Source organism: Rhizomucor pusillus (genome assembly GCF_041956525.1).
Source record: "Rhizomucor pusillus strain CBS 183.67 unplaced genomic scaffold VTP01scaffold_19, whole genome shotgun sequence".
Lineage (NCBI taxonomy): Eukaryota > Fungi > Mucoromycota > Mucoromycetes > Mucorales > Lichtheimiaceae > Rhizomucor > Rhizomucor pusillus.
In genome coordinates this window covers 173482-195434 of record NW_027192161.1, presented here as the reverse complement: position 1 = coordinate 195434, position 21953 = coordinate 173482, and the positions used below count along the sequence as shown (strand labels likewise).

Genomic DNA, 21953 nt, shown 5'->3' with positions numbered 1-21953 from the left:
GTACTACACAGTAAAAAAAAAATAAAAAAAAAAAAAAAAAAAAAAAAAAAAAAAAAAAAAAAAAAAAAAAAAAAGGAAAAAGAACTATAGAGACACATGTTCCCAACCGCGTGCCTCCTGAGACGACGTAGGATATGATGTAATGTATTTACGCTGGGTGCTCTGGGTCTCCAGTAATTGGATCATCTCCAGTTTTTAAGATGGATACACTTGAAAAAGCTTATCAAAATATCACTATAAGTGCGGAGCAGAATTGCCCAGAGAATTTACAGAAAAACTATGTAGAGTAAGTAGCATTGTGCCTGTTTAACCCAGGCAGTGTCGGCAATCCAACTCAGCTAACAAAGGCACTGTTCCCGTTACTACCTTAATATCAACGCTCACTTATGTAATCACCGCTGCCTTTGAACTATCCAAGAGAATGGCGCCAGTGATTTACCCGGATAAACGTTTCTTATCTGACAGGCCGGCTTCTACAACAACCCCGTGAAGGGACAAATTGTATCCAGGCACTTAGACGAAGTTTGCGAGACATGTGCCGCCTTGGCTGTATTGGACGGAATAGGATTTAGGCTACTTACCAGTCCTTCACGAGAGGGAATGTCAGGATTTCTTTCCATATTAATTAGGTAAAGGCTCATCGTATGACGCTTCAGAGAATTCCGAGGATGAGCTGAGTATATGTCTATCACATAAGCAAGCTGGGCTGAAATGCCAGAAGGATCGAGGTTCTTCCTCAGTCTCGGGGCCCCGATTAACCGTATCGAGTTAATACCCCACATCCTTCGTTCTGGGTCCATAAGCTTAGTTTTTTGACGCGGCACAGGCCGTTATTGTCTGTACATTCTCGTCAGATCAACTCTACATCTTTAGAACGCTTCTATAGCTATCTACATAACCCATGTTTGGTATCAGCCACCAGAAGCAGGTGATGAGCTCACGGACCCTTTCATTCCTGACCAATAGATATCTTGTACCCACCTTGCCACCATGCGGGAGTATCTGGTACCACCAGTTTTACGTCAGATCTCCTGCTGTCAATTTCAAAATACTCTGTCAGCTGTTGTTGCTCTATTGAAACATGTCCATCCTTCAGGAATACGGCAACAGCTAGGAGTTCATGTGTTAAGCGTCTACATTGTTATCTTATCACTCAGTCTCGCAGTGAGATTGTTCTCCAGAGAAATTTGGGCCGTCGGAAACACCGAATCCTGACCGAATCGCAAAGAAGGGTAGCCCCACATCTGATTGGCTTGGGAGGAAGCGGGGAAGCCCTGTGGGGGCTGGATCGGGAAGGTGGAGAAAATTCTTCCATGGATCCGAAGGAATCACATTTCAGTTATTTCTCGGTAGAAAAAGACACATATAAAAGGACCACTCACATGGAAAAAGCAACATCTTATCTTCATTGCTTTTTTCTCTTAATGATGTCTGAAAACAAAGATTTCAAAAATCAACACAGTGATTCAGCGGACCTGTTGGTCACCCATCGAGAACATGTCACTTCAAATGGTCTCAAGGGCTTCATCGAGAATCCCTATGTCTTTGGTGTAGCACTTTTTGCTTCAATCGGCGGTATCACTTTTGGCTGTAAGTCATTGGTTGAATGCTCGCTGAACACTCGCCGTATTTACCTGATGCCTCATTTGAAATAGATGATCAAGGTGTCATTTCCGGTGTACAGGAAATGGAGACCTTCAAGGCCAGGTTTCCAATGAACGCAACCGAAAACGGTTTCGTAGTTGCTATCCTCGAGCTCGGCGCTTGGGCCGGGGCTTGGCTCTCTGCATATCCTGCTGATCGATTTAGCCGCAAGTACACTATTGTCATTGCTTGTATTGTTTTCCTTCTTGGTAGCGCAATCCAAGGTGGCGCTCAAAACGTCAGCTATCTGATGGGTGGTCGATTCGTCACCGGTATGGCTGTTGGTTCCCTCAGTATGATTGTGTATGTATCAAAACGTTTTGTGGTGCCTAAGACCGTTGCTAACTTGTAATCTTTTTCTTTCGCTATATAGCCCCATGTATCAATCTGAAATTGCTCCTCCTTCCGTGCGTGGCTCTTTGATTTCTCTGCAGCAGCTCGCTATCACTATCGGTATTCTTGCATCATTCTGGATCAACTTTGGTACTGCTTATATTTCAAGCGAAGCACAGTGGCGTATTCCCTTGTGTCTCCAGCTTGCTCTTGGTCTTATTCTTGGTATTGGCATCCTCTTCTTCCCTTTCTCGCCTCGTTGGCTCATGGCTGCCGGCCGCGAGGAAGAATGTCTCAAGGTACTTTCCAAACTTCGTCGCCGTCCAGTCGATGACCCTGTCGTGCAAGAAGAGTGGCGAGAGATCAAGATTTCTGTTGAATTCGAAAAGGAAGTCGAGCGCCAGCAATACCCTCACTACGTCGATCAAGGAGCCAAAGGTCGTTTCATGATCGGTCTTATGGGATACCGTGAATTATTCCAGCCTTACATGTTCCGTCGTGTTGCTATCGGTTCTACCATCATGTTCTTCCAACAATTCTGCGGTACGAACTCGTTGATCTACTATGCTCCCAGGATTTTCCAATCCCTTGGTCTCAGCGGAAACACCATCTCTCTGTTGGCAACTGGTGTCATTGGTATCATCAACACAGTCTGCACCATCCCAACCGTCTTGTACCTGGATGTCATGGGCCGCAAGTCTACGCTCATGATTGCCTCTGTCTTCATGTGTCTTTCTATGGCTATCATCGCAATCATCTCTGGTCTTTTCCAAGATAACTGGGAAAACAACGTTGACAAGGGTTGGGCATGTGTTGCCTTGACGTACTTCTTTATTGCCAATTTTGCCTATGCGTGGGGTCCCATTGGTTGGGTTGTCCCTGCAGAGATTTTCCCTCTTCGCTGGCGCGCCAAGGCCATGTCCATCACCACCTCTTCAAACTGGATGAACAACTTTATCATCGCCCAGATCACACCTCCTATGCTCGAAAACATCACCTACGGTACATACATCTTCTTTGCCTGTTTCTGTTTCCTGTCGTTCTTCTTCGTTTGGTTCTTCGTCCCAGAGACAAAGGGTCGTTCCCTTGAAGAAATGGATGTCGTTTTTGGGGGTTCCACCGCACAGAAGGATACCGAAATTATGCGTCAAATCGAACAAAGATATGGCAGCTCATATGTTCCTACTGGTACCAAGACTGAAGTTGCCTAAACACAAAATTTTTTCCCTTTTTCCTGTTATCTTCCCCTACGTCTTCATCTGAATCCATCTACTTCCCCGCTTATATATATTTGTGTTCCATCTCTTTGCTTACTGTACAGTGAAATGTTAATTGAATTTTGAAATTGTATTATAAAGTTTACTATTTAAAGGTATCGAAAGCTCTTTTTTTACAAACAAATTGTGAGAGGAAACAATGGATTAAAGTAAAACAATTGCTAACAGCTAAATTAGTGACACTTTAGTCCTTACTAGACCGCCCCGGAAGTTTTTGAGCGGTGTTGGCGCCTGTTGCAGCCTCCTAAATGCTTCCAGAACATGCTCAGGTTCCAGAGGGGTCTCCTCAGAACTTGGAAGTGAAAACAGTCCGCCTTCGGTATCGTTCGTTGCTGTCTGATCCGTCTTATTCTTGTCATCGTTGCCCTTTTCATCTAAATCATCTCTTTTCCTTTTTGATCCGACGACTATCGGCTCATCTTTGTTGCCGCCCTTGTTAGCCTTTACATCGCGTTTAATCTGCAGCGCCGTCGTCGTCAGCTTCGATACCATTTCATATGTTAAGAATCCAAATATATCCAGAATATCATCATTGGGCTTCACATCAATGAATGCATTCATGTTAGCCCATTCCCGGAATCGCTTGCCCTTTCGATATGTAAATGATGCTTGTCTACATTCCGAATAATGTACATATTCCTCGCGAGTCATTGCCCGAGTCACCAAATCCGCATCTCGCAACCGTTGAATCGATTCATTGTATGCTTCCGATTCGTCTTCGTCCTCTTCGTCGTCTTCACCTGTCGATGATTTTATAATCGCATCCGCAAATTGATTTACTAATTCCCATGGTAATTTGATGATATTTCTGTTCGGTTTGCCTTAAGTTGCAGATTAGTACGAAAATATTATTACGGATTATATGATGCCGCTTCCTACCCGTATTTGTCTCCTCCACGACGTCTTCGACTTGCTCGCCTGATGACTCTTTTGCGTTTTTTCTCACATCTTTCCAGCTTAAGAATGATCGTAATCGATTCACTTTGGCTCTGTCGTGGCGTATAAGGAAAATCAAATCTTCAGCACTTAAAAACCGTGAACTCCTTCGCGCTGCCTGAGCAGCCGCTTGAATGATCTAACGAGTAGGTTAGCAATGTATAAAACATTCCACTGTCTATTGTCTGCTACTTGCAATTTCAATCACTTGCGACCGGACGATATCTTCCACGAGCAGCGTCGTCTCCTGTAATGGATCCGCAACCTCTCCAAACACAAACATCATTTGTTGAATTTCGCTTTGGAAACGATATTTTGACTATGTGCGTGAACTTAGCCTCCACAGTTCCGCCCATGCAATTCAAGAAGTACCTTCTTTGCGTCCAGCGCCATAGTTCGAGTTTAGAATGTCAGAAAAAGAGTTGGGAAGATTCGCCCTTGATTGCCGTCGGACTTACCTGCGCTTGCATTGCTTTCAATTCAGAACGGCAGTAACAGCTATCAAAAAGAAGGAAACAATAAAGACCTGATAGCAAGTGAAAAAAAATGCTACCAATCGCATATTGTGCAGCTTCACTTCAAGAGGTGTTAAGTGCTCCGTTTTTGATTAAAGATTAGAAAAGATATAAAAGTATAAGAGTATCTTCCAGTAAATGTGGATCTTAACATACATTACACTGCAAGGAACAATCCTGCATCTTTGGTGCTCACGTCCATTAGCAAGCCTTAGAGCAGTATGCCATATAATTACTACTATATGTAAGTTACCAGGTAACATGAATCGCCTCGTTCGTACCACGTAGCTCTTCTTGTTCACTTAAAGCTTGAAGTCCTTTCAGATAACAAAAGTTAGCACAAATTCGAGATAAAATGAAATTGAGCTTCCAGAATAATGTTAGTGTTGCTGAAACTAACTGTACTAGTACATAAGCAAAGACTTTAGAGGCGTGAATGCTTTCTACCTCGAGCTTAATAAATCTGATGCTATGACATGCGTGTACGTATTTAGTTCTTGGTTGTGGTGCTCACTATCAAGCCTTTGGCTGCAATGTCTCAGTAAGAAGGAAACGTTTGCTTACCTTCCCAAAGCAGCGCATTGTGGTTGTGTAACGGTAGACGTAATTTAATTCGGTACGTCGCCGGAGTAGTAGTATAGCTTGACGACAAAGGTATCGTTACGTGCAAGATTACTCGTACTTTAGCCACCATTTGTACGGAAACAGGTAAATTCTGAGGTCATCGGTATAGGGACAAAATGATACAAATAGGAGACACTGTAGAACTATTTTGGTTTGGATGAATACGTACATAAGAAACATGGATCTACATTAGCTACATATTTAAAACATCCCCATATCTTCGCCGGATTTTTTAGTCTTTTGACAGGTGATGGATACTGTTTGAGTCTCTCAGAATACGTCAATATACAAATTGTGGTTTTCAGAAAGCATATGTATCTTCATTTGGCAACATACAAATGTATCGTTAACATCACCACTGTAAAAAGAGAACAGTAATATTCAATAATCTACATCTTCCATGATATCCAAGACTCATTCGAGAGATACCGACGCTGTTGCTGAACAATAAAATATATATCTGGACTATTTTCAAGTTTCCTCCATTTCTGAATATGCAGGAACGTGAAATTCGACTCGATCCAAATTGAGGTGGAGCCGAAAACGTTTTGGCCTCTCGTGAGTAAGGCAAAGACGATGGTCGGCGCTTATGCCCACGACGACAGTGACGAGTATGCTGTGATCGACAATGTCGACGAACGAATCGAGCAGTTGAAGCGTGCCATCCGAGAGCAGGAGTTTTTGCTCTCTGTGCTTAAAGATCAACAAGCTGAAGACGACGACAGGATTCAAGAGCTGAAGGATCGCATAAAGCATGTCTCTTGGCAGCTCAAGTCCAACAGTTCTGGACAGGACGAACGACTGTGGGCACGCTACGAACTTAACCTTAGACGGTTGCAGGACCTTGCGGACGAAGGCAGAGTTCTAAAGAAAGAACTTGATTATCTAATGGATGTCAATATGCGCGATCTCGAGCACGAGCTGCTAGAAGAAACAAAACGTCTCAATGACTTGAACCTGAGCTGGGCGAGGAAACAGAATGTATCTACTGGACAAGTTACTACCTTAGATGACCCAGCATATACTGAGGCTGATCGGATTCGTGCGAGGGCACAGGCGCTCGTGGCATCCCGGATAAACGCCAACAAGGAGCTCAGAAATTACGTACAAACAGAAGAAGAACGCGCACGCCAGAGGACCGACAGTGTTGAACGGCTCATGTCTGAGCTGCGTAATTTACATTCAAGCGCTCGAGATATAATCCGTTTCAGTATACCCGAGGCTGACGCTTACTTGAATACCAGTAGCACCGATCATATGCGCCAGCGACAAATGTTTGAAAAAGGGTTGTATGTCAGCGAAGAACTTGCCCAGTTCATTGACTCGCTGGATCGAAGCACACTCATTGTCGCACCTGAGCCAGTGCGGTACCCAACAGTCTTAACACCACAACAGTATGAATATAACCCATCTATCCCAACATCAGCTCCTCCAGTCCCTACCACGCAGAGACCTAGGTCGCCACGCTCAGCTGTTGACATCAAAGCTGAAGCACAGAGACGTATAGAACAACGTAGACAGCTGTTTATGAAATCACAACCTCCGTCTTCTCAGCAACAGCTTCTTCAAGTATCTGCTTCGTCCAGACCAAGCTCCGTAAAATCAGATAATCATGAAGAAAAAGCAGCTCAGGAACGTATGCGGCGAGCGGAAGCCGAAGCCAGAGAACGCTTGCAGGCAATGCATGACCAACGTCTCAAAGCTCGGCAGGAAGCCGAAGAAAAGCGCAGACAGGCAGCGGAGGCGAAGCAAAAAGAAATGGAAAGAATCCGACTGCAGGAAGAGCAGAAACAGCGTGAAGCTGAAGAGGCCAGGCTGAAGCAAGAGGAAGAAAGAAGGCAAAAAGAAAGGGAGGAGCAGGAACGACGAGGGCAAGAACTAGCCTTGAGGCAAAAGCAGGAAGAAGAGCTTCGGCAGCAGCGGATTAGACAGGCTGCTGAGCAGGCAGCCAGAGAGAAACGGTTACGTCAAGAGGAGATTGAGAAACGAGAACGCGAGCGCCAGGCTGCTGCTCTGGAAGCTGAACAAAGAAGGCGTGCTTGGCTCGAGGCCGAAGAAGAGAAGAAACGCCAAAGGGAGCAAGAGATTGCTCGTATGAAGGCCGAGGAAGAAGAAAAGAAACGAAGAGAACAAAAGCAAAAGGAAGAGGAGGAAAGACGCAGAAAGGAACAACTGCAACGAGAAGAGGAAGAACGTCAACGATTACTCGAGGAGCAAAATCAGATACAAATCAAAGAAACAGCTGGTACTAGTGGATACGGTGTCGATATCGAGGATGAAGTCGATTTTTCAACGAGTAAGTAGATCTGCTGGGTAGCTACAATTTAATACTCATACATTGCATATAGTATATCGCGTCAAAACATTGTATGAATATCACGGTGTTCGCGACGACGATCTGACATTTGGCGAAGATGAAATCATCAAGGCACACCCTCACAAAGATAGCGAAAGCGACTGGTGGTATGGAACATCGTTGACAACAAACCAGGTTGGATTCTTCCCACGAACCTACGTTGAAGTCATTGAAGAAGGTAAGCGATACTCGTTATCTTTCTATCGACATGTCTGATGTAATGCTTTCGAAAAGCTTTCCGAGTTCGAGCTCTTTATCCGTTTAGCAAAACTCGAGAAGATGATCTTGAATTCGAGGAGAATGATATAATCGTAGTCCAGCCGTTCCAAGACGACCAGGGCGACTGGTGGTACGGTACAAGCGAAGAGAGTCATGAATCTGGTTATTTTCCAAAAACATATGTCGAACGCATCAATGATACACCAGCTCCTGCGCCTTCCTCTTCCCTTTCACCACCTCCTCCGACTTCTTTCCAACACAGCAACGAATCCTATCTCAGCGTCTCTGAACCATCTAGAGGCATGTCCGCCCCCAACACTCCTGTCATGAAGAAGGAAGAGCTGACGGTCAACAAGACCGAAACGACCAAGAGAAGAAGAGCTGCCAGCAATGTCGGTTTTACCGGCGATATGCCTGTTGGACGAGCTAGAGCCCTTTCTTTGTCAGAATCATCGAGACCTGTCAGTCCATCCCTGGTTACTTGGGCAAGTACAATGGATGAACTCGAACTGGCAACGATTCCAGCAGAAGAACGAAGGCGCCAGGAAGCTATCTATGAATTGATAACGACGGAAAGCACATATCTTAGGGATCTACAGTTGATTGTGAATGTAAGTAGAAACCGTACTAGATGCCGTTTTGGTGCTAATATTTGTTTGGCGCTACGCAAGGTATTCTATGCCGAGTCAAGCAAGTATCTTACCCGAGATGAACAGGATATCGTCTTTTCCAACATCGATGATTTGTTGATATGTAACACAACACTGCTAAGTGATCTTGAGAGTCGACAGCGCGACGGCGCCGGTGTGGTTGGTAACATTGGTGATATCTTTTTAAAACATGTACGTAAAAGCATGTAAAAAGCGACTCGATATGTCAGAGAAACTTAAACATCCACTGACGATAGACGGAAAGTTTAAAGTGCTACTCCACATACTGTCGAAATCAATCCTTTGCAAGCAGGTTCTTGCAAGATAAACGTGATACTGATCAATGGTTCAATGTATTTTTAAAGGTCGGAGCATTTCCAAGAACAATCCCATAATTGCATAACTAATTCCGGAGAGGGAGTAGACAGCACAGGCACGGCCAGAGTGTCGAGCTCTTGATCTATCCCATTTCCTCTTAGAACCGATGCAACGTATCACCCGATACCCGTTGCTGCTACGAAAGGTACGACCGAAAGAGGAAAGAAAGGAGAAGTTGCTCTGTAACGAACATACTGTGTAGATTCTCGATGCGACTCCAAAGCGACATCCTGACTACGGTGTCTTGCGGTCGGCTCTAGCCAAGGCAGAAGAAGTGTTACAGGTCGTCAATGATGAAACGCGACGATATGAAAACTCTCAAAAGATTAAAGAGCTCAGTCGAATTTTGGACATGGAAGGGCATGGTGTAAGTGAACTCAAAGGGGAGTGTTATATTTGGGGTGCTGATGATCCTATGCAACAGCGACTAGATCCATATGGACGAGAGTTCGTAATGGATGGTGTGCTCTACAAAGCTAAAAGTGGTCGCAAACTTCATGGCTACCTGTTCAATGACATTTTGATCCTGGCAGAACCGTTAAAAGGTTTGAGCGCAGAAGGATATCTGTATCGTTTGTATCGCGAAGTAAGTTGCTGTCAAAAATGTCGGCAAAAATCAGCAGTCATTGACAGTTTCTATCCTGTCAAGCCAATGAATGTCGATCGTGTAACCATCAGACAGCAATCCAGTGCGACTCTATTTTCCAGCGGCAGCAACCATTCAGGTACGACGAGAAATTTTCTTTAAGGGGAAAAGACTCGAATAAGCTAAGGGCAAAGAACATCGTAGATGATCTTGCGTTCCAGATTGTATACGGCAGTCAGGTGATAGCTGTCAAGGCACCATCTGCGAGTCAGAAAAAGCAATGGATAAGCCAGATGCAGCATTACAGCGCACTGCAACGGCAGCTCTCGCCGACACGCACCTCATTTCACTAAGTGAGGACTTATTCCCCATTTTCCCTCCCCTCAAACTCGGCTTTGGGGGAGATATCGAGCTGAGCTAAAGTCTGAGACTTAAAGCCCAGCTTTGACAAGATGCCAAGTTTGTTTTGTTTGAGCCATGCTACTCCAAAGATGCCCGTTACATTTTGACCGTATATTCGATTATAAAATCACTTATGCTCACTGAAGGAACTGGCAGTCTTAAAACGAATATGAAACGTCACATGAACGAATAAAATGTCCAGGAAAAAGATACATGTAATTTGTTATGTAAGAGCCCGCCATCGGAATATGGCAGCAACACCCCTTTGCCCCAACGGAAAAAAAGAGACGGGAAACCACCGAAAGATCTGGCCCTCTTTTCCATTCCCTCTCTCCGCTCTCTGATATAGCCATGGCTGACGACCAAGTCAAGACCCACCCTGTGCCTGCACGTTTGCTGGATGACAAGCAGTGCCCCACGCCTTACGTCAGCTCTCTGGATCAGTATCGATCCATGTGGAAAGAGTCTGTCGAGCAACCTGAGAAATTCTTTGGCAACGTAAGGTTTTCAGCCAGTAACTAGATAACCGCCCTGGAGATAAGCTCAACGCAATTTTTCCCCATGTAGCTTGCTCGCGAACTCTTGACATGGTTCAAACCTTTTGAGACCGTAAAGCACGGCGACTTTAGAACCGGCGATATTGCCTGGTTCCTTGAGGGTGAACTCAACGCCTCCTACAACTGCGTCGATCGCCACGCCAAAGCTCATCCCGACAAAGTCGCCATCATTTACGAAGCGGATGAACCTGGAGAGGGACGCAAGATCACCTACGGCGAATTGTTCCGTGAAGTGTGCAAAATGGCAAACACCCTAAAGACCTTGGGTATTCGAAAGGGTGACAATGTGGCAATCTATATGCCCATGATTCCCGAGACGGTTGTTGCTATGCTTGCTTGCGCGCGTATCGGTGCTGTGCACTCGGTTGTGTTCGCTGGTTTCTCTGCAGAGTCGTTGCGCGAACGTGTCGTTGACTGTTCCGCCCGTATCATCTTGACCTCTGATGAAGGCCGACGAGGTGGCAAGAACATCCCCACCAAGCGCATCGTTGACGACGCCTTGAACGATCAGACTGCTGCCGGAATTGTCGAAAATGTCATTATATACCGTCGCACAGGATCGGCGGTCCCGTGGGTCGAAGGCCGTGATCTGTGGTGGCACGAAGAAATGAACAAGGCACGTTCCGTCTGCCCTCCCGAAAGCATGAACGCCGAAGATCCTCTTTTCTTGCTCTACACTTCTGGCTCCACCGGCGCACCCAAGGGTATCCTTCACACCACTGCTGGTTACCTTCTTGGTGCTGCTTCTACCGTCAAATACATCTTTGATTACCATCCCGACGACATTTATGCATGCATGGCCGATATCGGATGGGTTACCGGCCACTCTTACATTGTTTACGGTCCTTTGACGCTCGGTGCTACCACTGTCTTGTTCGAATCCACTCCCACTTACCCCAACCCATCCCGTTTCTGGGACTTGATTCAAAAGAACAAGATCACCCAATTCTACACTGCTCCTACCGCTATCCGTGCTCTTCGCCGCTTGGGTGACGACTGGGTCAAGGGCTACGACTTGTCTTCTCTCCGTGTACTCGGCTCTGTCGGCGAGCCCATCAACCCTGAAGCTTGGTACTGGTACCACGACAAGGTCGGTCAGGGACGCTGCGCTGTCGTTGATACATACTGGCAAACCGAAACTGGCTCCATCATTGTCTCTCCCTTGCCCGGTGCTACTCCTACTAAGCCCGGTTCCGCCACTTTGCCATTCTTTGGTATCAAGCCTGTTATCTTGGACCCCTCAACTGGTATCGAGATGGAATGCAAGTCCCCTGAGGACACAGGTGTCTTGGCCATCGCTCAGCCGTGGCCATCCATGGCTCGCTCCGTCTACAACAACCACAGCCGATACATGGATACTTACTTGAAGCCATACCCCGGATATTACTTTACAGGCGACGGTGCATCCAAGGATGAGGATGGATATATCTGGGTCCGCGGACGTGTTGATGGTAAGGAGAAATATTTATTGTGGAGGAAGACGCTCTCTAACAAGCAATTCAAATCTAGATGTTATCAACGTTTCCGGACATCGTCTTTCTACTGCTGAAATTGAATCTGCTCTTGTTCACCACGAAACTGTTGCCGAGGCAGCTGTTGTCGGTGGCAACGATGATTTGACTGGCCAGTGCATCCATGCATTTGTATCACTCAAGCCTGGCGTCGAAGCCAACGATACTCTCGACAAAGAACTCATCTTGCAAGTTCGCAAGATGATTGGTCCTTTTGCCGCTCCCAAGCGTGTTCACATTGTAAACGATCATCCCAAGACCCGATCAGGCAAGATTATGCGCCGTATCCTCCGCAAGATCGTTAATGGCGAGCAAGATCAACTTGGCGATATCTCGACTCTCGCTGATCCACTGTAAGTTTCTGCAGGGAGAGCATTCATCTAAAGATACTGTTGGTACTCACAGTTACACGTTTAACAGGGTCGTCGATGCTATCATTAAGCAAGTGCATGCTTAACTAAATTTCAAATCCTTATCCCCTGTTGTGTTCATATAGTCGTTTGGACAGTTCATTTTCTCCTTGTATTCTGTTTGTTTAATCCTAATAATATACAACATTTTTGTACCATGAACGATAGATATCTCTTTAAATACAACGTTGCATCTTTAATTAATTAACGGTGCAATTGCCATGGTGCACGAATAAGCAGGACAACAACAGGATAGGGTCTTAATTTGTTATGTTCAGATCGGATTATTTGACTTATGCGCTTTCCAGATCAGGAAAATGTTCCTGCGCCACCGAAATTTTCTGGTTCACCGAAAAAAGTTCCAGTTGTCAAACTTGCTGCTTGAATCGAAGAGGCAATGGTCAAGAAATCGGTCGATTCAAGAGTAAACACTCTTATCAAAAACTGTGTCCAGACCAAGCATCGTTCGTTCTTTGTCATTGTCGGGGACAGAGGCAAAGAGCAGGTAACGTGTGCCGGGTTTTTACAAGGAAATCAAGCGAGTTATATCCTGACATTGCCCGTTTCTAGGTAGTGAATCTGCATTGGCTATTGTCTCAGGCCCAAGTGACCTCTCGGCCTTCAGTGCTGTGGTGCTACAAGAAGGATCTTGGATTTACGACGTATGTGTGGCAACAACAGCAGTTTTTGCGTAGACGGGAAACTGATCTTTATGAATTAGCCATCGCAAGAAGCGTGAGGCAAAGATCAAGAGAGAGATCAAGAAGGGCATTCGTGAAGCCAATACTGAGGATCCATTTGAACTCTTTGTAACTGTAACAAACATTCGATACTGCTACTACAAAGAGACACAAAAGATTCTCGGTAACACCTACGGCATGTGTATTCTTCAAGATTTCGAAGCTATTACACCAAACACTTTGGCACGCACTATTGAAACCGTTGAAGGAGGTGGTATGGTTGTTTTGCTGCTGAAAAGTATGAACTCTCTCAAGCAGCTGTATACAATGACTATGGTACGGAGAGATATTATATCTATTTGATGAAGAGTCAATGAGCCCTCTAACCTAATGTTCCCTTTATATAGGATGTACACTCTAGATACCGAACGGAAGCTCACAGTGATATTGTTGCACGCTTCAACGAACGTTTCATCCTGTCGCTTGGATCCAGCGAGAACTGTCTCGTAGTTGACGACGAACTGAATGTTTTGCCAATCAGTATGGGCAAGCATGTTAAGCCATTGCCTGTGACACCCGCCAACGAGGCTAAATCCGAGCAGGAGATGGAATTGGACGAATTGAAGGAATCCGTTGCGGATACAGAGCCCGTCGGTTCGCTTGTCAAATGCACTAGAACCGTCGACCAGGCTAAAGCTGTCTTGACGTTTATTGAAGCTATTTCAGAGAAATCGCTGCGCAGCACTGTCGCCTTGACAGCGTCGCGTGGCCGTGGTAAATCAGCTGCACTCGGTATTGCCATGGCTTCCGCTATTGCATACGGCTACTCAAACATCTTTGTCACATCCCCTAGTCCCGAAAACTTGAAGACCCTTTTCGAATTCGTTTTTAAAGCATTCGATGCTCTTGGCTACGAAGAACATCTTGACTATGATATTGTGCAATCAACCAACCCAGCTTTCAACAAGGCAATTGTCCGTGTGAACATTTTTAGACAGCATCGTCAGACAATCCAGTATATCCAACCGCAAGATGCTCATGTCCTCGGTCAAGCAGAACTTGTAGTTATCGACGAAGCTGCAGCTATTCCTTTGCCAATCGTTCGTAAACTGTTGGGACCTTATCTCGTCTTTATGGCCTCCACCATTAACGGTTACGAAGGTACCGGGCGTTCCTTGTCTCTGAAATTGATTCAGCAACTTCGCGAGCAATCGCGCGGTTTCGTCGGCAAGGCCAGCGACGTGGTCAAGGATGCTTCCGGTGAAGGCGTTGTCGTCGGTCGTGACATGAATGCCAAAAAGCCTGTTGAAAGCACCGACGGTAAATCCTTTGGCGGCCGAACACTCAAGGAAATCAAGTTGGAGGAGCCTATTCGTTATGCACCGAACGATCCTGTCGAAAAATGGCTCAACAAGCTGCTGTGCTTGGACGCTACTGTAGTATCCAAGAATATTCAAGGCTGCCCACATCCTTCCGAGTGCGAATTGTACTATGTCAACCGTGATACATTGTTTTCTTACCATCCTGTCAGCGAAACATTCTTGCAGCGCATGATGGCTCTGTACGTTGCCAGTCACTACAAGAACTCACCCAACGATCTGCAACTTATGAGCGATGCACCTGCCCACCATCTATTTGTGCTTTTACCGCCAATCTCGGCAAACAATACCAGCTTGCCTGATCCTCTGGTTGTCGTACAAGTCTGTCTTGAAGGTGAAATCTCGCGGCAGACTGTCATCAACTCGCTCTCTCGAGGCCAGCGCCCTGCAGGTGACATGATTCCTTGGCTAGTATCCCAGCAATTCCAGGATGATGACTTCGCCAGCTTGTCCGGCGCTCGTGTTGTCCGTATCGCCACCCATCCTGATTACGCCAACATGGGCTACGGCTCCCGCGCTCTCGAACTCCTGAAATCGTTCTACCAAGGCAATATCTCAAACATGAGCGAAGGAGCCCAGGAAGAGGAGGAATTTACACGCGTTGATGATGATGAGCTTGAAAAGGCTGATCTGCGCACAGACCAAGTAGCTATTCGTGATCCTCGCAAGATGCCTCCTCTTTTGAGCAAACTGAGCGACAAGAAACCTACGCGCCTGGATTACATTGGTGTATCATATGGTATGACACCTGCTCTTCACAAGTTCTGGAAGCGACAGGGATTCGTGCCACTATACATCCGACAGACAGCCAACGACTTGACTGGCGAGCACACCTGCGTCATGCTCAACTCTCTCGAAGGCGGTGCAGCTGGCAGCGCTGCCTGGCTCGAAGCATTCGCACAAGACTTTAGCAAACGTTTCATCAACTTGCTATCATTCCAGTTCCGAAACTTCTCGGCGGTCACTGCACTTTCCATCCTTGAAGCTGCCAAGCATTGCCACGAACGACCTGAAGAGCTCAACAAACGCACTCTCGATATGTACTTTACACCCTACGACCTTAAACGCCTAGAGTCCTACTCCAACAATATGCTCGACTACCACGTTATTCTTGACTTGATTCCCACAATAGCGGGTCTGTATTTCCGCGACGAAATGTCTCCCGAAGTCAAGCTATCCGGCGTACAGAGCGCAGTCTTGATGGGTGTTGGATTACAGCGAAAGACAGTCGAAGACTTGGTACCAGAATTGAATCTGCAACCCAACCAGGTGCTGGCCATGTTTGTCAAGATCGTCCGTAAGATCAGCCAATACTTTACAAAGATCCAGAGTGAAGCTATAGAAGAAGAGTCCCCAGATCTCAAGAAGCGCAAGAGGGAGGCTGAGGAAGCAGCAGAGAATGAAGAGCAGCGCAAAGATATAGACGATGAAGAGGCGTGGCGCCCACTCAAGCAGGATCTTGAGGATGACCTGCAGCAAGGCGGTCAAGAAGCATTGGATGCGCTCAAGCAGAAACAGCAGGAAATGATTGAAAACTTGGATCTCGGCAAATACGCGATTGCCGGCGACGACGAAGATTGGTCTGCCGCCGAGGCCCAAGTACGTGCACTCGCAGAAGGCAAAGCACGATCGACTGTTGTTAGCGTCAAGAATGCAAAGTCGTCAAAGAAACGCAAATTGACCACGACTGCCAAGGAGCTCGCAGAAAAAGAAAAGAAGAACTTTGCTAAAGGAAAGAAGGTTTTGAGACGATAATTTGTTTTTGCTGTAATTCTTCTTTCTTTTTTATTAATAGTCTCTTTCTTGTTGTTGCATTTTCAATATATTCATGCCTGCATCCCATATCATTGCTCGTAACTGTACTTGTTCCTGATCTGCTGCGTCCTGCATGCATAGAATTTTAGTTAGAGTTTCGCATCTTTTAGTGATGAAGTCGTGTTTTGCTTACATGCAGCTTGTACAGATCTTGTCGCACGCTTTCGAGGTTGTCGATCTTTGCAGCGTTCGCTTTCAAATATTTGAAATTGCGGTCGACTCGTTCCACAATATCACCGTATTCTCTAACCTATTGTTGCTCCCAATGTTCTAACCACGAACGCTGCTGCGGGCGAAAACTAACAACTCACATTCTCGGTAGTTGCTCGAAGCTCATCCACAGAGGTGGCGAGTTTGCGTGTCGATTGAATAAAGTCATGCTGGACAAGGTGATCGGAGAACCCGACGCAAAGGCCCGTACCGACTACGAAACCTAGCAGTCTGGACAAAGTGTGAATGAATTTTGGTCTTTCCTGCGAAGCATTCCCGCCTTACCCGCCGAGTAATCCACGAGCACGACTGCTGGGCTGGCCGCTTGAAGTTGCATACCCTCGAGCCTGCTTCGCAATGAGGTGTTGTGGACGAGTCAGAAACATGCACGTTCCTGTGATTCAAATTTGCGGGGAAAAATGATGGACAGCTGCATTGATCTCTCACATACCAGATTTCGTATTTTCTGTCACTTCAAATTCAATATAGAGACATTTTAATAAGTTATGCTTTTAACTGTCAAGCTATAATTTAAATTGCAAAAGGATTGTTGCTTTGACTAGGTTGCGCAGAAAATGGATTGTATGTAGCTGCAGCAGGCTGTGGAGGCTGCTGGTGCTGTTGTGGTTGTTGCATCATCAAGAAATTGTTATTGACGTTTGGTGCATTAAAAGTAGTAGGAGTTGATATGCTTGGTGCTGGCAGATGATCGATTCTGAAAGGATTATTTGCAGGTTGTAGCGATAAGGATGGTTGAGGTTGGATGCCTGTTGGCTGTGGGGTCAAGAACGCTGAGGAGTTTGCTGCTAGTATCGTTGCTCGGAATGGGTTATACTGTGCTTGCCCCGTCGCTTGAACGGACACTGTTGTCGCCGGTGCGAACGGTGACGGCTGAACAATAGCTGTTTGTTCGCTTTCCAAACTGGAAAAGAAGTCGATCAACTCCTGTGGTTTCTCTTTCGCCGAGGTTTCAGCTGCGGATACAGCCGGCTGCAAGCCTGAAAGGAATATGTTGAAAAGAGTTGACACAATCTTAATATCAACCTTTGAAAACTTACTAGTCGTATTCTGCGTAGCAGTTGGTACTGGAGCTGGATTGGGAGCTGAAGCAGTTGCATTGGAGCTTTGGATAGGCTGCTGCTGGACCCTTGGTTGATCAGCTGCATCGTTCAAATATTCTTCCAAAGCTGTTGCCAAGGACAGTGGAGCCTAGTGAATTTCTCACAATCAGATGAGCCCGAGAAGTATACTAACAATTTGTTGTACTGTACATGGCGGATATTGGGGACAGTGATCATCAATGCATTTTCTAGTTGTCTTGCTCGTGCCAAATACTTTACAGCCTGCTCAGTTTGTCGAGCGAAGCGTTTGTATATCTCGAGCGATAACCGAGCATCTGGTTTGGCCATTGCAAAATAATGCTCTGCAACAGTGTTGCTAAGTACTAGCGTTAAAGACATCAACTGAGATATACAATGCATACCCAAGATATTGACGATAGCTTCATTAACCGTTTGGAACCAGAGTAGCAAATCTTCGATCAAGAGACGGTAAGCATTCAAAGCGATTGCATTTTCCCCATCATCGAAAGAAAGCTAACCAAAATAGAATATATTAGCCAAATTTCCTTCCCAAAATGGGTATCAAAGAGCACAAGAATTTTACATTGCATTTTAGTAAGGCGGATAATACTTTCTGCACAATGACGGTCTCCTTCAATAAACCATCGTCAACTGACAACTTTCGTAACTTGCCAATCTTGTTGATCATGGTCAACTTTGCATGATCGAATCCGAGCTCTCTGAACGCCAGAGTCCTTTGCTGAAGGTAGGTCGAGTAAAGATAAATGTTTTCAATCTGCACGGTACCTGAAAAAACAAAAAATGCATTGTCAAAATCAGCATTGATGTAAAAAAATGCGTTGAAAGAAAGCAGTTACCCGAAGACTTTTCACGCAGACGGCTTGCGTCAATTGCGGATGGCCGCTCATTAACGGACTCAATGACCCTGTCTCCGTTACCGTCCCTGATCAGGACATGGATGATGATCAGGACCTTGAAAGTAACCTGCCCAAAAACCGTACGGTTAGCCGAGCGCCGACTGTGTTGAGAAGACGAGTGTCACACTTGCGATCCAAGAGTTCTCCCGCAATCGTCTTTCCAAAGTTTCGACAATGTGAGAAGCACTAGCCGGGTATTGAAAGGTCAAGGCAGTCAAAGCTGTAACATGGAAGCATTCTCGAATAAGCTCGATGATGAAACACAAACAAAGGATGTTTAAGAAGCGCACTTGCTAGATGTTTCTGTTTGGGTGGCAAGTAGTCTAGTCGCGTGGCCTTGCGAACTGCCGTATCCATAATACCACTCATAGTAGTTTAGGGGAGGGGAGCATTCAAAAATGCGTTAAATGACACGAGTTCGGGTGGGTAATCATCCGCAATTCTGTGCAACCTAGCTCGTGAACCCACCAATGCAGATCGCGGGCTCTTTCTCTTTCCTCGGCAATCGTCTTTGATCTCTCCCCACCCACCCTCCTCCGTTGAATGGACGACTATCCAATAGGCATTGCAATTCGGCTTGCCATTGCACTTGTCCTTGTCCTTTTACTCGTTACACTTGGCGTGGTCCTCTATTGCTGTTGTTGTCGTTATAACCGTCACCGAGATGAAGGCGTGGTGCAAGACGAGGAACAGCAGGAACCTTTGTTGCCACAGAGGCGATTCATCAGACGATCCTCAACTTTCTACCAATGGAACCGGCTGCCCCCTACGCCGAGTTCACCTACATCAAGTCGCGGTACTTCTTCTTGGGAGAGTCGACGCAAAGCCTTGTTGAAAAAATTTTCGCGCAAGCAATAATGAATCCTACTACTTCCTGTTGTAACATATAGCAACAACTTCCCCAGCAAGCTCTCTGCATGATCCCGAAACTTCCAACTAGATTTGCCCGTAGCCGAGTTGTCTTTTATTGCTGATTGCTAGACCTCAGCATTGTGTTTCTGCAGCTTGTTTACCTAAAGATACCCTTTCAAGATCTCAGTTCATGCAAATTTATGAATGTTCTTACATAACCCAGTGAGAAGAGTAAAGTAGCTTTCCCCTCACTCCTTCAGTCCATCGCAGTAATTTAGGAAAGTTGAGCATTCCGAGTTTGACCATGCCGGACCTTTAATAAGATCGAATACTGCATGTTATTTACGCCTTGTAATCCTCAGTAAGAATTGAGCCGAGCGAGTTATTCTTTTGACACTAGACAGGATGAGAGCATCCATTGTGAGAAACATTAATGAAAGGGATAAGTAGCAAAAGAACAAAATAAGGACAATGGATATAATTAAGAAGTGTACACACAATGAAATTCTATGGTCACTGCAGCAAAGCGGTGCTTTCTTTTCATAACTCACCGGCCTGTGATGTCGGTAACTCGGTCGGAAGCTTGATTAAGGCATTTTCTGTGTATCCTCACGCGCATGTGATGGTGAACTGAAAGCCTGAACTGCAGTTTGGGCCTTAATTCGATACTAGAAGTTTAGGAGAAGCCAAGCAGCCAGCGAGGCCCGTTTGATGAAGAGCACTGGCAGAAGATAAAGAAGATAGCTCCACAGGTGCTGTTGCTTCCATTTGTCGAGCTATGTAACAAGGAGCATTTCGACCGATGTATTTTTAACGAAGCTGAGCGAGATGAATCACGCTGTCAATGTCTGGGGTCCAATCCTTGAAAGAAATTACGAAGGCGCAGATATTATCCTAAAATGGTACGAAAGTATAGAGAAGCACGTAGCATTCACGATGTTAATATAGCATACAAAGCAGAAGCACAACGTACTTTGGTGCAAACAGCCATGCCAGCAGGAAGCATCGAGCGCGAAATCGGCATGCGCTGAAAAGCATGTCTACACACGCTTTCTAGCACTAGCTTTTCGTGATTGAGCCAGTATCAACCTTCGCTGCGACGCAACGCCAGGAGAGTATTTCCTTCGTTTCCTGCCGGCTACATTCGAACAACGTTATTATGGATTATCGTCGGTATTGCTACTTTTTACGGGAAGTGGAAGGGACAGTATTCAATACCTTGAACGAGACGGCGACGCTTTCCGAAAGCTGGTTGTCACCGGAGCAAACCACACCGTCTCAATCGACGATCTGTCAATATGCGTTCGGCACCTTATCGAGCGCATATCCATGCAACTTTCATCCGGTCTAACCGCCCTCGGATATAACATAATTGAGACACTCGGTCTTCCTTTGCAGCTTCCAGATACGCCATCAGGAATCAATATAGAGCAGGCACGAATTGTGGAGCAACCAAACGGCATGAAGGCGGATACCCCGTTTCTAGGATATTCCATCAAGACGAAGGACTACGAGGTCGAGCTTGCTTGTGCAGTATTCTGCCACTTTCCGTTCCACTTCGAAAGTGCTTACTGCTGGCAAGAACCACCTGGATCACATATAGAAACAACAAACACTGAGATCCCCACGTCCTGGAGATGCAAATTGCATCTCTCGAATTTGACATTTTTCGGTTGCCCCTACAGACTATATTTGGTAACAAGATCACGGAACCAATTCTCCTATGTGCTCCTCAGCACGTAATACGTCTCAGCGTGTTCCTGGATGACTGGATACTATCGGCAGCTCAGCCAAAATTTGCCGGCAATGCATCCGTACCCGTCGGTCATATCTGTCTGGGGCAGTTAAAGAAAACATGTTCATTGCTGTTTTCTGTGCGGAAGACTGTCATTAGCGATATCATCCAGAAAGTAACTTCGATCGATCTTCCTGGACAGCAGTTCATCTCAAAAATGGCTCGCCACAAGACCATCAGCACATAGGCCGAAGTACGATTTTACAACGACGATGCACAAACGCTCCACAGTCGCATTTAGCAAACCCACTGATAATGGTTCAACCAATTTTTCGATACTAGGAATAAAGATATTGCATCGCGTAGAAACTGGTCTTTGAAAACTGTGATATATCCAGCCTGATGAAAGAAGGAAGAAACAGAAGACTCCAAGTCGAACCAAAAAAAGAACTTGATGTACTCGGGGCACGTGGATTCCGCCGCAGGATGGATTCCATCCGCTCCCTCCCAAAGATCTCGTTTTTCAACCGTAATTTCCAGTTATTATCTCCACTTATCGTAGGTCAGTTATCATCTATGAATTTCATTCCTGTTATCTGATCCCTCGTATGTGTTATTCATGTCTATATATATGATTTTATTTTTTAGCTCTGTTTTTTGGTATGGTATATTTCTGAAAAATGCATGGTGTAACTGAAAAGATTGCTGTGTAATCGTTCACATCAGTGCTCCATATTCCGGGCTTGCATACATGACCCTAAATTGCAGCCGGTCCTTTCTGCACAAGCACGTTCCCGGCAGACATTGTATGCAGCACTTTTGACATGCCAAATTCAGCCTAAATTCTGGATCCATCTGGTATTAAAGCTCCAAGTGTAGGGTCGG

The 21953-nt window shown here is 45.7% G+C and overlaps 10 protein-coding genes across 10 annotated transcripts; 6 read left to right on the top strand and 4 right to left on the bottom strand.

The window, feature by feature from the left end:
- Nucleotides 1–949: 949 nt before the first annotated feature.
- On the bottom strand, nt 950–1244 carry VTP01DRAFT_3940 (uncharacterized protein; the record flags this gene model as incomplete). Its single annotated transcript, XM_069382567.1, has 2 exons — nt 950–1110; nt 1154–1244. The coding sequence occupies 2 exons, from the start codon at nt 1242–1244 to the stop codon at nt 950–952; spliced, it is 252 nt and encodes an 83-aa protein (XP_069235874.1).
- Nucleotides 1245–1424: 180 nt separating this feature from the next.
- VTP01DRAFT_3939 (uncharacterized protein) lies at nt 1425–3188 on the top strand (the record flags this gene model as incomplete). The annotated part of the gene is made up of 3 exons (XM_069382565.1): nt 1425–1590; nt 1656–1947; nt 2018–3188. The coding sequence occupies 3 exons, from the start codon at nt 1425–1427 to the stop codon at nt 3186–3188; spliced, it is 1629 nt and encodes a 542-aa protein (XP_069235873.1).
- Nucleotides 3189–3422: 234 nt separating this feature from the next.
- On the bottom strand, nt 3423–4583 carry VTP01DRAFT_3938 (uncharacterized protein; the record flags this gene model as incomplete). The annotated part of the gene is made up of 4 exons (XM_069382564.1): nt 3423–4075; nt 4134–4329; nt 4387–4509; nt 4563–4583. The coding sequence occupies 4 exons, from the start codon at nt 4581–4583 to the stop codon at nt 3423–3425; spliced, it is 993 nt and encodes a 330-aa protein (XP_069235872.1).
- Nucleotides 4584–5905: 1322 nt separating this feature from the next.
- Nucleotides 5906–9871, top strand: VTP01DRAFT_3937 (uncharacterized protein; the record flags this gene model as incomplete). Its single annotated transcript, XM_069382563.1, has 10 exons — nt 5906–7625; nt 7678–7863; nt 7920–8515; nt 8576–8746; nt 8812–8919; nt 8979–9077; nt 9135–9299; nt 9357–9518; nt 9582–9657; nt 9723–9871. 10 exons carry the CDS (start codon nt 5906–5908, stop codon nt 9869–9871), a joined length of 3432 nt encoding a protein of 1143 aa, XP_069235871.1.
- A 400-nt stretch (nt 9872–10271) lies between these two features.
- Nucleotides 10272–12445, top strand: VTP01DRAFT_3936 (uncharacterized protein; the record flags this gene model as incomplete). The annotated part of the gene is made up of 4 exons (XM_069382562.1): nt 10272–10418; nt 10488–11928; nt 11987–12341; nt 12409–12445. 4 exons carry the CDS (start codon nt 10272–10274, stop codon nt 12443–12445), a joined length of 1980 nt encoding a protein of 659 aa, XP_069235870.1.
- Nucleotides 12446–12795: 350 nt separating this feature from the next.
- Nucleotides 12796–16212, top strand: VTP01DRAFT_3935 (uncharacterized protein; the record flags this gene model as incomplete). Its single annotated transcript, XM_069382561.1, has 4 exons — nt 12796–12903; nt 12969–13060; nt 13120–13414; nt 13486–16212. 4 exons carry the CDS (start codon nt 12796–12798, stop codon nt 16210–16212), a joined length of 3222 nt encoding a protein of 1073 aa, XP_069235869.1.
- A 33-nt stretch (nt 16213–16245) lies between these two features.
- On the bottom strand, nt 16246–16868 carry VTP01DRAFT_3934 (uncharacterized protein; the record flags this gene model as incomplete). Its single annotated transcript, XM_069382560.1, has 4 exons — nt 16246–16341; nt 16406–16522; nt 16584–16713; nt 16768–16868. 4 exons carry the CDS (start codon nt 16866–16868, stop codon nt 16246–16248), a joined length of 444 nt encoding a protein of 147 aa, XP_069235868.1.
- Nucleotides 16869–17013: 145 nt separating this feature from the next.
- Nucleotides 17014–18850, bottom strand: VTP01DRAFT_3933 (uncharacterized protein; the record flags this gene model as incomplete). Its single annotated transcript, XM_069382559.1, has 8 exons — nt 17014–17480; nt 17541–17691; nt 17754–17905; nt 17966–18077; nt 18148–18350; nt 18422–18548; nt 18613–18701; nt 18772–18850. The coding sequence occupies 8 exons, from the start codon at nt 18848–18850 to the stop codon at nt 17014–17016; spliced, it is 1380 nt and encodes a 459-aa protein (XP_069235867.1).
- A 174-nt stretch (nt 18851–19024) lies between these two features.
- Nucleotides 19025–19339, top strand: VTP01DRAFT_3932 (uncharacterized protein; the record flags this gene model as incomplete). The annotated part of the gene is made up of 1 exon (XM_069382558.1): nt 19025–19339. The coding sequence occupies one exon, from the start codon at nt 19025–19027 to the stop codon at nt 19337–19339; it is 315 nt and encodes a 104-aa protein (XP_069235866.1).
- An 822-nt stretch (nt 19340–20161) lies between these two features.
- VTP01DRAFT_3931 (uncharacterized protein) lies at nt 20162–21315 on the top strand (the record flags this gene model as incomplete). Its single annotated transcript, XM_069382557.1, has 4 exons — nt 20162–20235; nt 20282–20353; nt 20416–20776; nt 21019–21315. The coding sequence occupies 4 exons, from the start codon at nt 20162–20164 to the stop codon at nt 21313–21315; spliced, it is 804 nt and encodes a 267-aa protein (XP_069235865.1).
- Between the last annotated feature and the right edge of the window lie 638 nt (nt 21316–21953).